Raw genomic sequence first — 22,307 nt, 5'->3', positions numbered from 1 at the left:
TCGGAGGGTAAAAGCGGTGCTAATTCTTAAGTTCTTCCACTTACGATTTTTTTGCACGTTCCTCTACAATGTGAAAATGATTCGGCTACCACAATCGTGAATTGATAGATTTTGAAGCACTATGACGCCTAACGATCTCTTTAACGTACAGTTCTACTAATTTTTCAAACATTTAGGATGTTCCATCTGTAGGTGATAGATTTTGAAGCACTATGACGCCTAACGATCTCTTTAACGTACAGTCCTGCTAATTTTTCAAACATTTAGGATGTTCCATCTGTAGAAAATGTGTGTCCCTAAGAAATTCAATCTATGATTTCTCAAATGGCGTTATTGTCGATACCGATTCTAGGAAATCTTACTGCAAGATCTATAGTGATCTTGACCTAGTTCCGCGTAGGGTCTCTATTTGATAAGAGTCTTATAATCATATGCTCGTGTTCAGCCCTGCTTTTTGATAGATGAGACGTCTACTGACGAGAGCCGTTATGATCTTCTTTACTTGATTCCGTCGAAAATGTCCCTTTAGGTCCTCTTTTTTCTCTTTCATCCTCTTAACCTCTTGTTGAACTAGATAAGACATATCGTGAGTCTAGAAAAAAATCGTCGTTTCTGCATCTTCTCATCATCAAGAATGCAAACTCTTACCCTTTTTGTGAAAAGTTTCACACTTAAATATATAAATTTCAAATTCCTTTTATTTTTATTTATTTATTATTATTATTAACTTCTTCAAAATCCTAGTGAGCTATGGTTAAAGTTTTTAAACTCTCTTGATATTTCTTCAGCTGGTGCATGATAACCGTGCTTGTTGATAGCTTTTTGATTAAGGTCATCGGTGTCGTCTTGCAATAACTAGAGAAGGTGGACTAAAATCGACATTAGGTGACAACCGATTATAATGAAGCACGTTGGTGACTTGTTGGCTTTAGCTGGGCGTTTAAGGACCTCGTAGCCGTTGTCCTAGTCCCCTTCTTACTGTCGTCTTTGGCACTATCGAACTCTTTCCAAGTGGACATACGCTTTAAGTTTCTCGAGATCCGTGAAAATCAGACGTCTATTCATTATCTGTAATAATCACCATATTGCCAAGGCATTTACTATCATGACAAGCTCTAAGTCATCGACTGTGGCTAGCTAAGCCTATTAATTATACATTTTTTTTGCTACGTTCTACATAATTTGATGTCGTGATCTTAGTCTCTTGAGTATCTATTTTCTTAGGGAAAACATATGATATTTTAACTCTGACTGGTTTTATCCATTTAGTGACATAATCTCACTTTTGGTCATTTTATGGTTCTTCGCCGTTTATATAGCTCATCTCCCTACGGAGTTCTAACCGATCTCGTTTCTACAGTAAATTCTTAACTTCTTACGTGGTAGGCATCGCATCCATGGTTGAATACGTGTTATTTTTCTTTTTAGGTTACTATCGTATATTATGTCATATTCAGACTTCCTTATGAATTCTGGTATATGTTGTGTTTTGGCTTCGAAAGTCTCCCACATGGTTCACTATTCCTAATCTTTCTCATTGTCGAGTCTGAACCAGGCTAAGAGTGGTGGACTCATTATTCATCGTAGCTTATCATTTGTATCTTACCATTTTCATGTCTTCTTAGTCTTAACTTAATCAAGTCCTCATATTCCTTCACTTCATAGCTAATGGGTTCTGTTACAACTGTTCTATTTCGATATTATCATCAACATCCCGAAGCGAGAGGCTAAGGTTGATAGTCTTAGTTGGGTTAGATCGCTAGTTAAAATGATCTTTCTATTTTAGTTCTTTGACTACAATGTGATTATTATTAATCTAACTTTTGATGTTAGTTTTGATAGCTTCTATATCTTATTTAGAGGAACTCCATCGATTCTACCTTTTAGCTGAACAATAAGAGCTTGACACCTGTTCTCAGGTCCTTTAATGAAACTTATGCTCTACTAAGTCATAATGGTCTATCGAATTATCCGTAACTCTCCAATCTTAGACATGATCATAACTTTTGTTTGTTATATGCTCTAACTCGACTGGTGATGAATTCCTATCGGTCCTAAAGAGGTTGGGAGGCTTGATAAGCTTTACTTGGACACATTATAGGCGTCATCCTTCTCGTATCTTATTTCTTTAACTTGTTAATCATATTGACTAGACTTCGTCAGTTTTCTAGTCCTTACTATCTATAATCTTATCAGGGAGATCGTATCGATATTCCCGAAAGAAATCAGTCATTCATGTCTATCACTTCTTGAAGGAAATCTTTTGTTATGAGTGCGGGAAAGCTTTCGTTGTTAGGTTAACGTCATAATCGGCCTTGTACTACGTGGTTACACACACTTATAATTTCTCTGAGCGTCAGGTTCGTGATTAAATTTCTCTCTAAAGATAAAGCGATACTCTTTTAAGCTCGCTCCACAATTCATACCAGAGGGTTTCTCCTTTACACGGCACGTCTTAGCTGGTCAAAGGGTTTTTTTTTTTTTTTAATTTTAACCCTACACTCGTATTTCGCAGTGTCTAATTTTTAGGGTTCGATGTCTGACTCTAAGGTCTCCGACCTTCCTTACTCTATAACTCTTGTTGTATGAAGGCTTCATAATTAAAAGGAACCACATCTACTTAAGATGGTCCTTTTAGCTTAACAATTTCGATGGGGTACATCTACTACTCCATTTAGGGATTTCCCATTTACTTAAGAGTGCATCTCTATCTCCTTATCTTTTAACTGGATTCTCTGTCTATTAATGTCTGAATGTCATTAGATCATATGGAGGTTGAGTCTTTCGTTCAAGAGTTTCTAATGGTTTCTTGTTGCTTGGGTCATCTACTTATTTCTATTCAAAGGGCTCACAAATTGAATCGTTCTGAAACTGTTTCTTCCTGATTCCTTCAATGGAAAAATGGTCTATTTGCCATGCTTTTGTCATAAGATTTCCTTGCGACGTTACTTACATCTCGTTGGTTAGTAAAAACAATCTTCTGCTTTTACATCTACTTAACATGATTTAGTTTCCCGTAGGATGACAGTTAACAGATCTGCAATGATTATTCTTAATCATTGCAAGTTGAGTAGGAGATATCTTGCTCTGAGTTCCCTATGGTGGTTTGGCTTGGTCGAATACTAACTTGGGAGTAATCACCCATACACAATCTGTAACCTCTGGAAATATTTTGCTCTTATTTCCTAGATTTCTACTCAATCATGATTTCTTTTAAGGATCCATGTATCTATCCTTATCGAGATTCTGATTTTATAAAGTCTCCTTAGTAACCGTAAACTAGGAGGTTAGATTATTAACGAGTTTCTTATAGACCTCACTATGCATTACATAACATTCATGAGCCTTATCATATTTACAATACAATTAGCAGGCAATTCACTACATTTATACACACCGTGTATACACATACTATTTATGCTCATATTATTCATTTTCATATCGTTCATACTTTCACATCATAGAGTTGCTAAACATTTTTATTTTGCTAGCAACTATTTCATGTCATACTTGTAAGTTGTAGTGTATTTATAATGCATATAACATACATAATCCATAGCATTCATACACATATTCATCATATTCTATATCATGGAATTTAGCTTTCACATCATGAAATTGCTAAATATGTTCGAAGTTAGCAATTCTTGCATATTTCAGACCGTCGCTGAGTTCGAGACCTTACTCGGATACAGCAAGTCACATAACATAAAGTTCTTCCTATCAGAAGCTTCTACTATTTATACGTAAGTCTTACTTTTTATACCCAATGTATTCTTGCTCAATCGTATGGTGTGTCACACCACTAACCTCATAGTGGTACAACATCTATCTAATCCTCTACGTCGTCTCTAGACCTAATGTCGATGTCCTCATTATTGGTTCAAATCAGAAGGCCTTTAGGTCAAAGTGCTCATCTGTGTTTTAGATAAGTGCCTTGATATTATCACCTTGGTGGTAATCATTTGGAGAAGACTTGTCCCTTCGTTCTTGGTTCTTATGGCAGAGTAAGGGGCGTCATTCATTCACTAATAGAATCGACTTCTGGTGAAGATTTGCTCATATGCTGCACTTTGGTCATGAGTTAGCAATTATGTAGAAGATGACTTACGGCTTATTATCTTTCCGTAGCGGAGTTCCCTTGATTGTAGCTTTCTAATTGATAGAAAAATAAGGACGAAGGGTAAACGGAGGAAAGTCCTTGTGTTAGCTCTCTTCCGAACCATTAAATGAAGCTCCACATATCCTCATCCGGATTTGTACTCCGAGCATCGTTCACCTCGAAGTGTCAGTTCACATGATCATGTAATTCTTGGTGTTGTCTTTCTCGTCCAAAAATCCAGCGCCAAATTTGGCTTCCCGTGTTTTGATGCATCATGGTGACTAGGCTCGACATTCGACCGTGAGAAGATGTTCAAGCCATATTGGCATGTCAATCATTCGACTATGTAATTAGATCAAAGACGTTACTTATTAGCTATCGTAATCTACTTAACATAAACTTAATTCCACTTACTTAGACTGTGGCAAAGCAGACGCGTGACGACATGGAATAGGATGGCAGGATACTGGCTTTGATACTAACTGTGACGACCCTCCTACGTGGCCGATTACTTAAACATACATAACATATTCTTAAACTTAAATTACTTGAAATAGTAGAATAATTTTTTTTTAAAACAAATACTTAAAGTATACGAATGGATAATTTCATAAATCGTAATAATAATTTCCTAAAATGAAATATTAAATTTCTTAAAGCTTTTCTTAATTTCAACTAAAATAATACCTTCTAAAAATATCTTTTAAACTGAATGACGTTTGAATTCTTGTTTCAAATACTCTTTAAAAGCCTTTCTAAAACTAGCCAGTTTAATCAAACTATCTAATATGACTTTAAAACTGGAATTCATGAGAAATCTTAAATTTAAATACTTCTTAAAGATTTTTCAAAATCAATCATTTAAATTACCATATTTAGAAATTCGTATATTTGTTGCATGGACTGTTGCAACATTTTAAAACTTAAATACTCAAGACTAGGGTTGTTAGCTACAACGTCGGTTCTCTTTAACATACATACGTACATATACTTTTTAAACATACATGCTTGAAACATGTGAATCATATATACATGTACATGATTTTATTTAAACTTACTACGGTATCCATTCTCATCTCCACCATTCGTCCGCCGCTCACCACTGCCCTTCAAGAATTGCTGATAGTTTTATTACCTATACCATGAACATATCTAATTGAGCTTTCGCTCAGCAAGTAGGAAATCATTCTCACAAAACATAACTTTAAAAACATTAATAAAATATGCATGAGCCGATTATGCTTCATGATGAACATGTCGTTTTGTCAAGATCGGCAAAAAAAAATTCACAAACAAAATCAGATGTCATTTTTCTATTGCGGCACATTGACATCGTTTTGTGAAAAATGATAAAAAAATTTTAATCAACAAAACGACATGTCATTTTTACATATGAGGCAAAACAACGTCGTTTTCCATAAAACGACGAAAAAGTGACACTTACAAAATGACATGTCGGTTTGACAAAAAATGACAAAAAACTTTCACCAACAAAACGACATGTCATTTTTTCTGATTCTTTAAAATGACGTTTTGACAAAAACAAAAAATCCTTTCAAGAGCGAAAGGATATGTCGTTTTTCTTTTGATGATAAAAACGACGTCGTTTTGACAAAACGATAAAAAATTCTATTTTTTATTTGGTTTAAAATTTAAAAACTTCCTAATAATTTTACATTGTTATTGTACAAATTTTTATGTATGCAACTTTTTAGTTTGAAAATAATAATAAATTGGTTATACTTATTTATGTTTATTGTTATTAAAATATTATTGGCATCCCTTAAAAAATACGATTAGCATGTCGTATTCCAGTTTGACTTAAAAATAAATAAATAGATTTTATTAGCATCTTTATTTATTTCTTCTTAAAGAAACAATTAAAAAAACATTTTTGTATTGAAATATTTTAATAATTTTAACTAAATAAAAAATATGCAAATTGCACAGTGAAAAAAAAGAAGAAGAAAAAGAAGAAGACATTGTTACTAACGGGCTTGCTAGTAACTTCTAGATTCTTAGTGCAACTAGTCATGTACAGCCATCTATTATAGGACTGAAATTTTATATTTAGCTTATAATTTTATAATAGATTGAAATCATTAACAATTAGAATTACCAAACTGGTTGGACAGGTTATTATTGGATACATTTTAGTTTTTTTAACTCATGTATGGCAGGTAAAACTAATCAATTATAATTATAATTAGTGTGAACGTAGCTAGATCTTGTTGCAACCCATTTTTCTTGCCTACAATGTGCTTTTATTTTAATAACAAATTGCTAATTTGATTTACGCTTTTATTCTTAATCTACTCTTTTTTTTTTTTTTTCTAAACAACTTAAACTTCGTTATTACTCGTGGCAATCCGATGATTTTTCTTTTCTACAATGAGTTCGTCAAAATGTTTGCCAATTAACCCGAGGGCTTTCTTAGAAAGAATAAAGGGAGAAATATAAAATGTTACACAAAAACGTCATATTCACATTTATACCACCTCAATAGCATAAATTTAATATCTATGACACTTAATTCATCATAAAATATTATTTCTTATTCTCAACAAAGATGACCAGACATTTCCAACTCTCTCTCTCTCTCACTCTATATATATATATATATATTTAATCAACAAATTAACGAGAGATTAGATGATGTCAACATAAAGTTGTTAGATTTTGGTGGCATACTAATTTTTCTCTAATTTTTGGGGAAAAGAAAAACCAAGTTCTTGTGTCATTGATTGAAGCAAAAATGATGAGGATATTATTAAAAACTATTTTCATAAATGCACCCAAAGTATAAACCTTTTTTCAAAATGTTTCCCGGCAAAATGCACCCCACAACCACTTCTGTCTTCCGTCTATATGCCTAACAAATTTGTTGACATGACATACTATTAAAAATTAACAAAAGTCTTTTTCTATGTTCATGCTTTCGGGATCAGCTCTGAGCTGAAAATATTATCGTACTACGGGACTAAAAAAAAAAAAAAAAAAAAAAAAAAAAAAAAAAAAAAAAAAAAGAGGAAATTATTCCCCTAGACAACGGTAAGAAATCAGTAGACTATACTGCATCAATCACAAAGAATGCTAGAATACAGTTGAGTGTTTTAAATGCCAAATGAGTATAGTGAACTTTTTTCATCTATTAGATTCTCTTCTTCCACGAGGTTAATTCAGATGGGATTAGTTGTTCATTACACGCAAGCACAGCCTGTGCCATCAACTTCCCAAGCCAACCATGGTACAACAGTCCCCTTGCACCAAGTCCTCCAAATAACCAGTATTTGCAGCCATTGTTCTCACCTACAATGTCATTGACACAGCCTAGAAGTGGAAGTGAGCCATGGGGAGTGAGCGGCGGCATCGCCCTCAGACCTGCCCGAGCTGTGGTGAAAGTCCAGTTCTTGAGGTCTGGATAAATGGCATATGCCTTGGGAAGAAGCTCTTCAAGGGCTTTTGAGGCTTCTGATGTGGAGACATTTGGTGATGAGTTTCTGGATTTCCATTCCCATGTAGAGCCCATGTACAAGCTTCGGGGCCCCTGGATAGCTAGCCAAGCATCTGACAATATCGACGGGCCAAGCTCTGGATACTCTTCTCTGAAAGGTGACAACTTTAGGAAACTGATTTTTAACCGTGACACCTAGTAAAGAATTCAAGCGTGATTGGATTCATAATATACTACTGCAAAACTAAAAAAATTGTTCGAGCACACATTTTTACCATCTTTAGTATGATCATTACGTGTTAGTGTTACGATCCTACATTGGCTAGGTTTGGTACTTCAGTTGCTTGAGCTGAAATTTATGCCCACCCCACAGCAGATTGAAAGCGAAATTAAGTTGTGTAATTGTGTAAATGTGGACTTGTTTTAAAATGGATTTATGTCTGAAATCAGCTCAATTTTGAAGGTGTGAGTTGACTTTGATATTTAGCAAAAGGCCTAGTGATAACAGATAACTTTACCTGATATCATCAGGCAGCTTAAGGTGCGCAACCACACCTCTGCAAGTCCTTAAAGGAATCCTTCCAGCAAGCTCAGGAAGCATGTCTGCTTTGGCACCTAGACATATTATAACTGCCTGGTATTCCCCTAACATTATATGCGATCAGACATTAACTAACCACGAAGAAAAATAGACATAATATGAAAAAGTAGAATCATCAAGAAAATTACAAGTTCATGGCTAAAGCATCAAATAAAACAACAATTAGAACTTCATTTATAAACAGTGCATTTATCAAAATCGAAGGGGAATTTGTTTATCCAACTGCTTGAATTATGCGCTGAGCAATTACCTTCTAAATCAAGGATTTTGTGCACAGATTTCTTGTGCAAATGTAACTCTTTTTCCCCAATTCCAGAACTGGATTGCTCCTTTACTAAATTTTCACATGCTACGTAAAGTGCCTAGCAAAATAAGGCATCAGATGAAGTAGTAAGAGAAATAATAATAATAATAATAATAATAAAAGAAAAAAAAATAGTACTCAATCAAAGCATGGAATGTACAATTCAGACCTGAAGATAGCGTTGAGGATGAATATTTACAGCTTGAGGCATGTGGAAGGCTGTATTGAAAGGTACACATAGATCGGGAACAAGATTTTGGGCAGCCTCCTTGTCAATAGTTTCTATTCTGCAACTGGAAAGGCAATTCCGAGCATTCTAATTTGGTAGAGCAAGAAGCACCGACATTACTACAAGACGAAGTATCAGAAATGAAACCTTGTGCTTACATTAAGTTCAGAGAGAATTACATCGCTCAACAGCAACAAGTTCTTCATGCTCACTGCTGGTCTCAAGATTCCTCTAAATTGAAGAAATCCCATCAGAAATATAGACCCGTTTTCACTTTCCAAAATACTTGTAAGCAATTTAAATATCTCATAAATGGGATAAACATGAGTTGATGGTCCTTTTATATGAACAGAAAGGCTCATTGCATAATACCACACTACTTTTGCATTCTATGGGATCCTAGAAAATGAGAAGATTTTTTTCTTCAAAAATACCAAGCAGATATCAAGTCCACAATCCAACAACAACAATGTCTTTGAAACTTAAAATTGTATCAAAGACACAAGGAGACAATAATTATACTTGGAGAGAATAGAGAGAGACCTTTTTTGAACAATGAGGCCATGAAAATCTGAAACTCCTAAGTCAAAATCATCCGAACACATAGCTGCAGTTTCAGCAGTGCTCAAAAGCCTTAAACACTCGTTCCAACACTCAGCACCTCGCCATAGAAGCTTAGCTGCTAGTATGGAATACCAAATATCGCTAACATAATTCTTATATACGTGTGTATAAATATATACATATATATATATATATACAGCACTAAAAAGATAAGTATTTCAAGGATATCACTAAATTTAATTATTTTATTTTGTCATTGTCACGTCAGATTCTTTTTGTAATTACTGACATCATGGTGACATATATCAGAAATCAGAAAATAATAAAAACTTTATTTACAAAATAGTTTTGTTTCAAGACAGTAAAAAATAAATGAATAAATAAATATCTACTTATATTGTTACCATCAACTAACAAAAATACGCGAACTCTGCATACCTAGAGGGGGGGGAAAGGAAAGAAAAAAGAAAACCTTTGGGTGAATAAGGATGAATGAGTCCTCCAGAAACTCCAGAAGCACCTCCACCAATCCCAATCTCATCATATATGTCTATGCATAAATTTAATTCTTTTGCACTTTCCTGCACCAGAAAAAAAAAATGGTTTAATACCCTTTCTTTTTGTTTTCTTTGGTAGAATACCCAAGAAAAAGTGAATACAGAGCATACACTGAGCAAATGAAAAGCGACAGAGAGCCCAGCAAAGCCGGCACCGAGCACTGCGTATCTAAGGCACCACTTCACTATTAAATGACAGTTTAAGATACGATCAACTAGAGTCAGTTAAGACTAAGATTAAGCTAGATTGCTATAGAGAGGAAACAGAAACCTGAGAGGAGGACGAGAAAAGGAAGAAGTAGAAGACGAGAGACAAAGAAATGGTGACGGGGTTGAAATTCCTCTGCTGTTAAGACCCCAGCAACGGCTCTGAGCCATCATCACCTCTCTCTCTCTCTCTTTCTCTCTCTCTCACACAGAGTTTCGAAGGTCTTAAGTGCCGGAATACCGCTCTCTCTCTCTCTCTCTGCGTTTCGTTATCTCTTACAGGCTACAGTTGCTAATAAGGAAAAAGAAAAAAACATTAGTGCGGCTGTTTTCAAAAAAAAAAAAAAAAAAAAAAAACAGAAGTGCGGTTATTTTTTTTAATAACAGGCAAAAAATAAATAAAGGCCAAATAAATAAATAAAAGGGCTATTCAAACTGATGGCCTATGAGATTCATGAATGTACAATTTTGATCAGTCAATTAATAAAAAAATTCAATTTCATAAAGTGATAAATGTTAGTATTATTTTTTTACTTCGTCATTTTTTTATATTTATTATTTAATATGTAGACTCTAATATTTAATTTTTTTAAATAATTATATATTATATTAGTGAAATTTATGTATCAAATAATAAATATAAAAAGTAAGAAAAAAAATGACGATAACATTTTTCTTCATAAAAAATCTAATATCGTTATAAGAGTTTTAAGAGTGAGAAAATAATAAAAATCAGTTTTGAAGAAAAAATCATAAAAAACAAAAAAAAAACGTAAAATAAAAAATTAATTGTTTCGCCAGTATAAATCTTTTTTTATAATAATTATTTGCTTCATTTATAATCATTTCATCTTTTTTGAAAACCTCACATGCTATACTCATACTACATAATGTCTAAATTTGTGCGACATTTGGTTCATAAGTTCATAACTATAATTCATAATTCTAATTTTTGAAATTTAAATTTTTTATGAGAGAAAAACAATGTAGAGAACCAAGAACCATGGTTCAGAAACGGGGACGAACCTTTAAAACAAACATCCCATTATATACTTTGTCAGCTAAAAGCATCCCAACAAAATACTATAATTTGATGTACTAACTGAAAATTTAGTATTTGAGTGTAAAAAATACTCTTTAATTGTCACGACTCCAAGAATAGGGCTGTGATTATTGGGATATAATTAAAAAATTAACTTAATTAAACTGGATTAATTAAGGAAAATTCATAAAAATAAAATAAAATATACAAATACTAAAATAGATATTAAAATATATTGCTCCGGAGTTTTTCTTTTACAAACAATATTTAAAAATAGTCCATGAAATCCAAAGAAAATAATACAACTCTGGGACAATGACGACCAATACAGTTTATGTACAAAAATACAGTACATCTCAAAATTAAAAACTGTAAATTCAAAACAAACTAACCACTTTGAATCTCGCGCCTTCAATCCATTAGCATTTGCTCGCCATGCTGTAAATCCAACCCGCTAACTCTGGAGGGGGAGTTTAAAACATTGAAAATAGAAGAAAAATGAGCGGAAGGCCCAGTAGGATATCATTTTATAAAACTGAATAAATAAAAGTACTTACAATCTGAAGACATACACCCAGAACCGATCATCCTTTTTAGAAAAAGAAAACACTCACGTAATAGTAGTAAAATATCTGTATAATGAAAATATGCAATGACATAATAACACCACTGAGCAAGAAGTGAACCATACGGGTTTCGAGACCTACCCCCAAGGATACAATTCTCATATCCCGATCTCTCTGGCCACCATGCGTTTTATCATTTCTTAAAATATATCATTTTAAGAAATGATACTCTTTAAAATCTCATTTCCAAAATCATTGGAAACTCAATAGCTTTATTCATGCTATTTTCTTTAAAATCATTTTCTTTAAACATGTTTTGTTCTAAAACATTTTTATTGGCCAAAATCATTTAAAATAAGGCTAACAAGGATATGGATAAGAATATCTTATCTCTCATATATCAAACCTGGGCTAGTCTTTCGTTATCCTAGCATCCGCTTTCCTCAAAGCTTTTAATCTGATCCTTCAACTAACATTGTCACAAAACAAAGTTTTAGGACACAATCCTCAATGCTAAAACAAATCAAGTTCAATTATGTTTAATTGTTTCCTATTAGTGTGTCTTGGCTCAAATTCGAGTTTCACAAACGACTTTATAATTTAGTTTTTATGTTCTTTAAAATTGAAATCCAATTCATTAGTTTGGTTTCTCATTGAATTTCGACTTAAAAAAATAAGTTTTTAAAGAAATTTCAGCAACATGTCAACATAAATAGGGAATATGCCAAACTTGCAATTCAAGTTTAATTTCAAAATAAATTCTCCGGAAATCATCAAAACCAGTTTCCAATCAATTCAACAAGTCCAATAACTGAAAATCTCTAAATTTAATTCAATTCTAACAATAATTCTTTAAATCCAAACCATAACTCAAAATTATTTAAATGTAACTAAAATCAAACTTTCTCAAGTTTAAAATTCAAATCAAAGAGTGGGTTTCAATCGGTTTTACCTCAAATTAATTGATGGAGCCTTGCTCCCTCTGTTTCTCCCGTTTTCTCTTTTTTTTTTTTTGGCTTGCTGTTTCGGTAGAATCAGCCACAGAGAGAGAGAGAAAGAGAGAGGGTTGAGAAAGAGAGAGAGAGAGAGCGTCGGGAGAAGGAGGGCGCCGGCGAGAGAGAGAGTGAGTGGCGCCGGTGAGAGGAAAAGAGAGAGAAGAAAAAAGAAAAGAAAGAGATAGAGGGGGTGGTCTGGGCAGCCACGGGAAGGAAGGAAGGGAAGGAAAAAAGAAAAATAAAAGAAAGAAAATAAAAGAAAGAAGAAAGAAAAAGGAAAAATAAAAGAAAATATATTAAAATTAAGTGTATTTTAAAAAAAATTTAGGGTGAAATCATAAATACTAAAAATAATTTAAAGTTCCTTAATTAATTGAGAAAATTAAATTAGGCTATTAATAACTCGTAATTTAACATAATTAAACATGTTTAATTCTGTATGGCGTTTACAATTCTATTTATTGTGTTAAATTTGTCATATGCCATACATTGTAATAAATTTCTTATAAATATAGCATATGATATATTTGACATTTGATCATTATTAGTTGAAATATTTACTTTTTCATGTAATCCTTGTAACTTTTACATTTTATAAAAGTTTATTCTTACAACTTTTAAAGTTGAATGATTATGAGAAAAAATATATATAGCATTTCAAATAGTATCATGTATTAAAGCACAAATGATTGTAATATACCACATTATAGTTTTTAATGTCAAATATACAATTAATATTAACATATGCATTGGATGGTCTAAGAGATCAAAATATATTTTTTAATCCTCTAATGCCGATGGTCAAAATGAAAATGGGACAGTTGCATATACTTAGGCCTCGTTCACTTCGCGGAAAAAGTTAGATGTAACATTTTCTGAGAGTTTTTTACTGTAGAAACTTAAAATTAAAAACTTAAATCGGTGAAATGAACGAGGTCTTGAAAATTATTAGCGTAACTAACCCAACAATAAGTGCATAATTACACTATTATTTAATGCAATTCAGATGTTTTTTTATTTGGTACCGATATTCTTTGTAATCCTAAGAAAAGCTACCAAAGAGAGGGTGAATGGGGTATTTTAAGATTTTTTAAAAACAAATACAATTATTGAAGAATTAACACAAGCATCAACAATTAACGAAAACAATCTTTACACGGTAATTTTATCAAACAATATAAGGGCAACTTAACAAACATTCATGGTTATTTTATTAAAGACTATGTGGCAATTTAATGAACACTCAATTCAATTCAAGGAAAACAAGTAATCCAATCTCTAGAAGACAATCGACAATCAAAAGCACAATTTAAAGTTGAATTCAATAAATTAAAGAGAGGTAGGGAGAGAAGTGTGCAAATGAGGAGTTATAGTGGTTCGGTAAAAATTACCTATATCCACGGTTGTCGAGCTATTTTATCACTCGATCTCTTCCACTATCCAATCATCTTTACGACACAATCAATTCCATGTTATAACTGATAAATCTTTCTACCCGAGACTCACCCAACCTCTTACAGCCATCGATTTTCTCTGAAAATAGACTAACTAAGAAAATTCCAATTCACAAAGCTTCAAAGAAGGTTAAATGAAGATTACAAAGCTATTTGACAGATGAAGTACTCAAACTCTTACTCCTAGAATAATTTTACACAAAAAATAACTAGAAGATGGTGAGATCACACCATCAAAAGGAAATATAAGGTACGCTCAAGAGTGTGTAAGAAAATTTAAGAGATAATTTAATGAAGCATATGATTATGTAAGCACTTTTTGAGAACTTTTAGATTTTAGACAATATAGGAGCTCTCCATAGCATTTCCTGCCCCATTTTAGACCTCAAGAAGGTCTTTAATAAGAGAAAATAAGTCAATTTGTCCGTTTTAACTCGTGTCGAATAACTAGATTTTTGATCGCTTGAATAGTACTAGTTGAGCTATGAATTACCACCGGTTGACCGATTGTGAGATGAGATACCAGTGAAATTATATAGGCTAAAACCAAATCAATACATAAAAATGGATAAAGAAACAATTTTCAATCAATTTAAAAATTTATACATTTAAACCAATTCAAAAACAATTGTAATGATTTAATTTAATTTTGAAAATATTGATGTGCGTGTGTGCAAGAGTCAAACCTAAAATTTAACAATTAATAGTATGAAATCAAAATCAATACAAACTAGAATTAGAGTAAACCTATAGAATGATGTCTTGATTGATCTTCATCTTCGATCTTCAATCTTAGTGCTCCTTGAATTATCTTCAATTATCTTTTCCAATTCTCCGTACGATTGCACCATCTTCATTTCTTCTTTTTCTTACTATTGAGTTGATCAATATAATAATCCATTTTCTTAATCAACAAAACTCAAGATAGATTAATTAGAAATAATAATAACGTGTTTGTTATCATCAAAATTCGATATAAATTACCCTGGACCCCACATTCTCTACCCACCGCTTCATTTGTGAATAAACTTTTTAAAGTTGTTAATTTCTGTATTATTAGTACAATTTCATTTCAAAATTCTTTTAGTTGAATGGTTCCAAAATTTAATGTTTTTAAAAGTTCCGTCTTTAATTATAAAAGTAGCTATATTTTTTAAGAAAGTCAAAATAATTACGTAATTATTATATAATAATTTATAATTTAATAGAAATTGATATATGATGTATAAACTTATTTTTAATATAATTGAAAATCCTTAACAGTTGGAACATTTTACAACTCTTATGCTTATCTTTAAGTAAATTCATTCAATAGATATATACAAAGATGTTTCCGCTAAATGAAAAAAAAAAACAAAAAAAAAATACCATTAATTTTAGGATCAGGAACTTAAACTATTAAAATGTTACTTCTCGAGAGTTTAGGAACCCCATTAACCCTTTTTTGCCCCCCCCGCCATCTAAAATCCCAACATTCACCTTTTTTTGTCCGCTGTTATGGTACTTGTTTTATGTCAGATATTATCATAAATCTATTTGAAAATCGACTGGCGAAGAGGGAAGTATCACTTCTTTTACCATCATGTGTATCAGAAAACACTTCGGAACCATTTTACACTCTTTCTAATGACTAAAATGGTTATGGATTCAATGCAATTTGAAGTCATAATACGCTACCATAATCTTTACCTAGAACGGTAGAACTTGGTTTCATTCAGCATACAGAAACTAAAATTACTATGATAAATGTTTAGAGTATAGTTGATAGAAAGGGTTCAACAAAACGTTGCAATGAATTACGCTTTGCGCAAAATAAGCCTCCTTTCTCGCTTGTATTCAACTTCATCTCTCTGATGCATGATTATAAGAGCTCTTCTCACCTGTTATAAAAGTTTATTAGTATATATTAACATATACATAAGTATTAAATGAAAACACCAACATGTAATAAAAGGTTGAATGAGGGGAAATACAGATTAATATTGGCTTTTTAATGCCACTTACAGTAGATTCATTCATCCCCATTCTAGTGAGCTCATCAATCAGCTTCCTCTCTGATATGTGGTTCCCAATGCCTATTCTTCTCTTTATCTGAGTTTCGGCTTGCTGTTCAAGGGAGTAAGAGAGAATTTCAAACCTGGTTTGCAAAGAATAAGAGGAAAAGGAAAAGGAAAAGGAAAAAAAAAAAAAAAAATCAAATTGACAAAGTCCACAGACCTTTATTTCGTTTGCCATCTCAGGAGTAAGATTAACTTGTTGATTTATTCCAGACCTTGCGGCGTCCATCGTTGAAACTGTAAAAAGTCTTAAAGCTTCCTGCACATTTTCCTCAGTAGCAACATGGGACCTGAAATCATGGGTAATGGAATGAGCAGAGCCTCAGAATTAGGAAAGGCGGCAAACGGAAAAAGGGAGAGAAAACGAAAACAATAGCATCCAAGAAAAGTTTAATTTGCCGTTTTATTCCTTTACTGACAATAGTTAGGGCAACTAGCAAGTCTCGTGTACCCAGCAGTTAATCATTAACCCGCCAATTTCTGAAAAGCTAGTAGATGGGAAGATTAGCGATTAGAGTTACTTTTAAATGCCATTTGTAAAACACCAAATTATAACAGTCATCTTCAGGTTTTTCGGCTATAAAAGCTCATAATACTATTAGTTACTATTAAAAAAAGAACGTTCAAGTCATAAAAATTACCAAAACCCTCTAAAGTTCGCCTGAACAATCTATTTTGGATGAAAATTTAACACAACCAACATCTCACAACTAAATTTCTTATATCCACATCACAGCCAACAATGGCTACAACAGTTCTAAGCATGAATCTAGCACATAATACAATGCATGAAAACTATCAAGTGAAGAACCAGCACTTACAGTTTCATTTTTGCAAGCGCTTCGCTCAGTCGTACAATTGCTTCCAGCTGCCTTACAGTTATGGGTATTGCTGCAGCTTCTCCGGTTTCATTTGCCTGTCGTCTCATGTCCTTCAAGAAAATCCAAAAAATACATAAGATGACTAGATGTTCTCAGAATCACATAAATTTTGTAAATGGTAATGCGAGTGGAGCAATTGGCTGATATTTTTAAAATAGTTTTTGAGCTACATATGAGCCGTTATGGTTTATAATAAGTAGCAGAAAGATTACCTGTCTGATTTTGACGTAATTATTTTGTAGCAAGGTAGATGCAGAGTCCGATAAACGGGGATGACATTCTGTTCGACAATATTGTATATACCTACAAGTTTCCAATAAAAGATTTAATACTGATAATTATCGGGGAAGAGACATTGTAAGGAATTCATGGCTTATTTGCTTCAGGTTAACCTCTTCAGCCAATTCTCTTCTTTCGAAGTTCTACTGTCACCAAGGGTAGCATCCGCAGAAGCATGAACTTTTATGATATGGCGTGCAATAATCTGTTAGAAAGGAGAACTGAGTCAATATTTTATAGATCATCACATTGCAAGTAAAAAACATAATAAAAACATAAAACAATTTAGGTTCAAGGACAATTTTTGCCAACTAAATGTCACAAATACATTTCTGAGAAAATTGTGCAAAATTACCTTATCTTGACTGTACATCCTAATATCTTTGACAATGAAGATCAAATCAAATCTAGAAAGAATTGTAGTCTGCAAATCGATGTTATCCTGGGCAGTCTGGAAGAAGGAAAGAATTCTGATTAGTTATCGTCACAAAGTAACAAGTATGCATTAAACAAACTGGAAGTGATAAAAACCAGGATGATGGCTATGGACCTTGAGATCGTCATAACGTCCTGAAGGAGGGTTGGCAGCTGCGAGCACAGACGTTCTAGAATTAAGAACAGTGGTTATTCCAGCTTTAGCTATGGATATGGTTTGCTGCTCCATGGCCTCGTGGATTGCAACCCTAAGCCACATTTCAAACATAACTTTTTAAAGGTCGTGACAAAGTATCAGTTTTATCAAAATTTGTTTCTAATTCGCATTACCTATCTTCTGGTCTCATTTTGTCGAACTCATCAATACAAACAACACCGCCATCAGCCAAAACCATGGCTCCTCCTTCAAGATAAAACTCACGCTGGAATGCAAGAGGTTAACAAAACAGAAAAATTATCATCCAAGATGGCAATGGGCAAGATTTCCCACAAGGGAGAGTTCTAGAGATAAAGACCAAAAAGTCTTACAAGATCAAGAACTTACAGAACTACTATCTCTGACTACAGAAGCTGTAAGACCGGCAGCTGATGAACCTTTTCCTGAAGTATAAACAGCCACAGGAGCTGTTTTCTCAACAAACTTGAGAAACTTTAACGGAAAAATAAGTAAAACCAAATTAGTGAACCCGTCTGAAAACCAAAACAAAACAAGAGAAATAATGGTATTAAAACTATATGACTAGACAAACTGCTCTGAATTTCCCACTGAAATGAGGTCTAGACAACAATTTACAGAAAAGAGTCCATCAGTGACACTTGGTTCATATTAAGCCGGAAAAGATAACTAATCAAACCTGTGATTTAGCAGTAGATGGGTCCCCCAAAAGCAATACGTTGATATCCCCCCTTAGCTTCACACCATCTGGCAAGTTCTGCTTAAAAAGAAATCGATTATACAAAGTGTAAAACTTATCTTAACCCCAAAAAAATGCCTAAAAGTTTTATTTCAACTTCTAACATACCTTTCTTGATCCGCTGAACAGGAGGCAAGCCACAGCCTTCTTCACATCATCATGACCAAATATAGAGGGCGCAATTTTGGAGCATATGTTCTTGTACGCATCAGGGTCTGCTGCAAACTTCTTGAACTCTTCTATCTACAAAAGTGCACTTGAAAAATGAAAACTGGAAAGAGAGGTAAGCAAAAAACATCTCATGTTGAATCTTTGTAGCACAACTTTATCACAGATACATCACCTGTAGTCTATATCAATGCACTCGCCAACGCATTGCAAAGAAATGGTACAATATTCATCGAACAAGTTTGGGTGTGATCATGAATTACCTCTTCTGGCGTAAAAGCAGCTGGACCTCGGGAATTGGCCTCGTTAGCTTCTTCAATTCCTACAACTCTGATATATGGCTGTCGAACAGCAACTGCTCCTTTGTGACTGCACTGACCAAATAAGAATATCCAAAATTCATCTGTGAAAACTACAAACCTAACTATATTAAACATTTGTCACACGGTTTTAGCAATTCTTACGATGTGGAAGAATTGGAAGCTTGGTAAATACTGTATATTCCCATGATGGTTAATCTTGTTCCAGGCACAATAGTTTGGACAAGATGTCGGTCCACTGATAGAAGCATGTTCCTTGGAAGCTCACCAGTAGGCACATCCTTCAATGACCAAGAAAAAAAACCATTAGCTAAGCAAAATTGGAAACAAAAAGAAAAATTCTGTTGCACTTTCCCCTTCTCCCGCAGTTACTTACCTCTGGATTTTCCTGCAATTTCAAGGTTTGCTGATCAACATACTTGCTCCTATCAGGAACCACGACCCACGGATCAAGCGGGCATGGATCTTCCCCCGCCTACAAAAGTTTCAAGAGCTTGCTTTCAGTTTCCACAGCAGAATAATGCAAGAAACTTTAAACCTTGGTAGTGTTTTTAGCAGAAGAATGTAAGAAAATTGAACAAACTTCGTAGTACGTAAGTAGTAAGAGATAAACCTGAGGAACATGGCCACACGTGCGAGGGACAATGGCCCCACCAAGGCCTGGCCTACACGCAACTCTCTGCACATTTTTACAGTTCTTGCACATCACAGTCACATATGTGGCCTTGGCCTTAACTCTCGAAGCAGCTATAGTGATCCCAGCTATTTTCACCAGTTTCGATATATACTGAGCCTATTTATTATCAACGTTGAAATGCTCAGTAACAGAAAATCATCAATAAATCATTTGAAGATAATTACTTTATTTCTGAAGAACACTAAAGAACATGCGAATTTAGATCCGAAAACTTTCCATTTCCTCAAAATTTCGACAAAACAAATCAGATAACTAAAACAAAAGAGACCAGAGTAAAGTACTAACCCCGAGCGATCGCATCGAAACCGGATCCTCCTTGGAAGTTAGCAAAATCTGGACGTCCTTAGGCACCGGTTCCTCCAATTGCCCTTCGTTGCCTGCCACTTTCGTCTTCAAATTCGCCAAAACCTGCCCCGCGGCATTCTCGAACTACAAAACGGAAGAAGGAAACAAAATTGAGACTAGATGGCTGAGAATCGTAGGAAATGAAAGGAGAGATCGGAAATTAAGGATCTATACCAGAGGCAAGAAATCGGCCGGAGAAGAGCGGAGCTTGGCGGGGAGATCCGAATCGAAGGCGTGGACATCTTCAAGATCGACGAGCAGGAACTTAGGGTTATGGAGTAGGCTTTCGCTGTAGGAAAAGACATTCTTCTCAATCTCGAAGCTTCGGATGAACTCCTTGAACTTCTGGAGAACGGAATGGTTGGTGGCGGGGGCCGACGAGGAGGAGTTTTCCCCAAGACCACCGTGGCCTGAGCCGTCACCGAGCGACTGCGCCTGGTCGCTGTAGTAGATCGCTCCCTCGTCCCACCCAGACATTGTAATCCCACTCTCTCTCTCCCTTGCCTTCTCTCTCTAAGTCTCTCTAGAATGGTTTGAGAAATTGGGAGAGGGAAAAGTTAGGGTTTGAAGAGAGGACATTGTACAGCTGGTACTAGCCTTTTTGGCGGGAACAATTTTGGCGGGAATGAGGATAGGGGTCCAAGCTGGCATCCGCGCCCACACGTGCGTTTATGGCAGGGGTCTTTTTTTTTTTTTTTTTTTTTTTTTTTTTTTTTTTTAAGAACAGAGTTCTATTTTATTCTTTTCTTTTTTGATGTGACTTCAGGGTTATTTTTATAAATTGATCGAAATAGGAGTACGTTTGAAATTCGTTTTAAAATGATTTTATTTTTTGTATTAAAATGAAAATAAAAACGTTTTTATTTTTATTTTGGAATCATTTCTGAAAATGCGTTTGGTAGTTTTATTCTGAGATTGTTTTCAATTTTAAAAAAACTGAAATTGTGTTTAGTGGTTTAATTTTTAAAAACATGTAATAATATATTAAATAAGTAATGATATTAAATATATTAAATAAACATTATATACATGAAAAAATGGGTTTCGGAGGAATAATTTTGAAAATCGGATGAGGAGGGGGTTGGTTAAGGGCAGCGAGGTCGAGGGAGATTGGAGAAGATGGGGGGTTGAGAGAGATCGGAGAAGAGTGGGAAACTGAAAACGATACTTAATCGTTTTCAGTTTTGTTAAGTTTTTAAGAACAAGTAAAAAAACGTTTTCAGTTTTTATTTTAGAAGAAATGCGTGCCAAACACATTTTTGAGTGCATTTTCATTTTTTAATTCTTAAAAAACATGAAAAATGTTTTTGAAAATGATTCTAAACAGGCACAATATTTAGGAAATAAAATCATTTTATCTTAGGGATTGTGAGATAATGAGAATCCACAACATGTGAAATAGACGAATAACTAAGAAGAGAGTTGTCATTTACTTTGAAAAAGAGCTGAAGAAAATTGACGATGTCTCGTCAACATTGTCGAAAGAAAATAGAGATATATTTTTTTCTAATGAAAATAGAAATATTGTTGTTGAAAGAAGAGAAACATTCAACAAAAAGATAAGTCAGTAATACAATTTTAATTGTTCTTCTCGAATCAGAGGAGAAAAATAGGAAAAATGTAATAAATAGTACATCTTCACACCTTAATATAATTATATTGCGTAATTGATTGATATGTTTCTTTATAAAAAATTTATTTGATATGTTAAGTAACTAGCATTTTTAACTTTTGAAAATTTATATATATAATTCGACAATTTTACCCTTTTGTTCTTTTTTCTTTTTTATTTTCCGTATCTCTCTCTCTTTTTTTAATCTCAGTTTCTCTTTCCTCTCTCTTTCTTTCTTTCATTGCTACTCTCTTTCTCTTGTTTTAGTACACATCTCTCTCTGTCTCTCTCCTTTGTCAATCCTTCATTCGTCGTTGGCAAGGATTTGCTTGGATATGACATTCTCACAATCTCTTTTATTAGTTTGTAATCCCCGCCGCGTGCCCAATAGTCACATCGAGCTCCGTACGCGGCCTGGCATGTCACGAGCCTAACAGTCAGAAATGGCTAGTCCAGCTCGGCCCGTGACATACCAACAGCTATAAATCGAAAAATCTCTCAAAAAACCCTATAAATATCCCACC

At 33.9% G+C, this 22,307-nt stretch overlaps 2 protein-coding genes across 2 annotated transcripts; both read right to left on the bottom strand.

The window, feature by feature from the left end:
• Window positions 1-7,253: 7,253 nt before the first annotated feature.
• LOC21399696 lies at window positions 7,254-10,273 on the bottom strand. The gene is made up of 9 exons (XM_024170305.1): window positions 10,083-10,273; window positions 9,923-9,980; window positions 9,727-9,835; window positions 9,234-9,369; window positions 8,870-8,921; window positions 8,631-8,777; window positions 8,408-8,519; window positions 8,075-8,201; window positions 7,254-7,707 (listed from the first exon to the last, which is right to left on the bottom strand). Exons 1-9 carry the CDS (start codon window positions 10,190-10,192, stop codon window positions 7,254-7,256), a joined length of 1,305 nt encoding a protein of 434 aa, XP_024026073.1. The 5' UTR covers window positions 10,193-10,273.
• Window positions 10,274-15,631: 5,358 nt separating this feature from the next.
• Window positions 15,632-20,699, bottom strand: LOC21399695 (DNA replication licensing factor MCM5). Its single transcript, XM_010105438.2, has 18 exons — window positions 20,346-20,699; window positions 20,112-20,255; window positions 19,743-19,922; window positions 19,506-19,604; window positions 19,274-19,410; window positions 19,073-19,178; window positions 18,750-18,884; window positions 18,582-18,659; window positions 18,272-18,376; window positions 18,058-18,149; window positions 17,843-17,975; window positions 17,648-17,743; window positions 17,406-17,497; window positions 17,226-17,316; window positions 16,954-17,063; window positions 16,293-16,422; window positions 16,080-16,181; window positions 15,632-15,955 (listed from the first exon to the last, which is right to left on the bottom strand). Exons 1-18 carry the CDS (start codon window positions 20,646-20,648, stop codon window positions 15,872-15,874), a joined length of 2,217 nt encoding a protein of 738 aa, XP_010103740.1. The 5' UTR covers window positions 20,649-20,699; the 3' UTR covers window positions 15,632-15,871.
• Between the last annotated feature and the right edge of the window lie 1,608 nt (window positions 20,700-22,307).

The sequence above is a fragment of the Morus notabilis genome, unplaced genomic scaffold (assembly GCF_000414095.1).
Source record: "Morus notabilis unplaced genomic scaffold, ASM41409v2 Scaffold397, whole genome shotgun sequence".
Taxonomy (NCBI): domain Eukaryota; kingdom Viridiplantae; phylum Streptophyta; class Magnoliopsida; order Rosales; family Moraceae; genus Morus; species Morus notabilis.
This window is presented reverse-complemented; position numbering and strand designations above follow the sequence as displayed.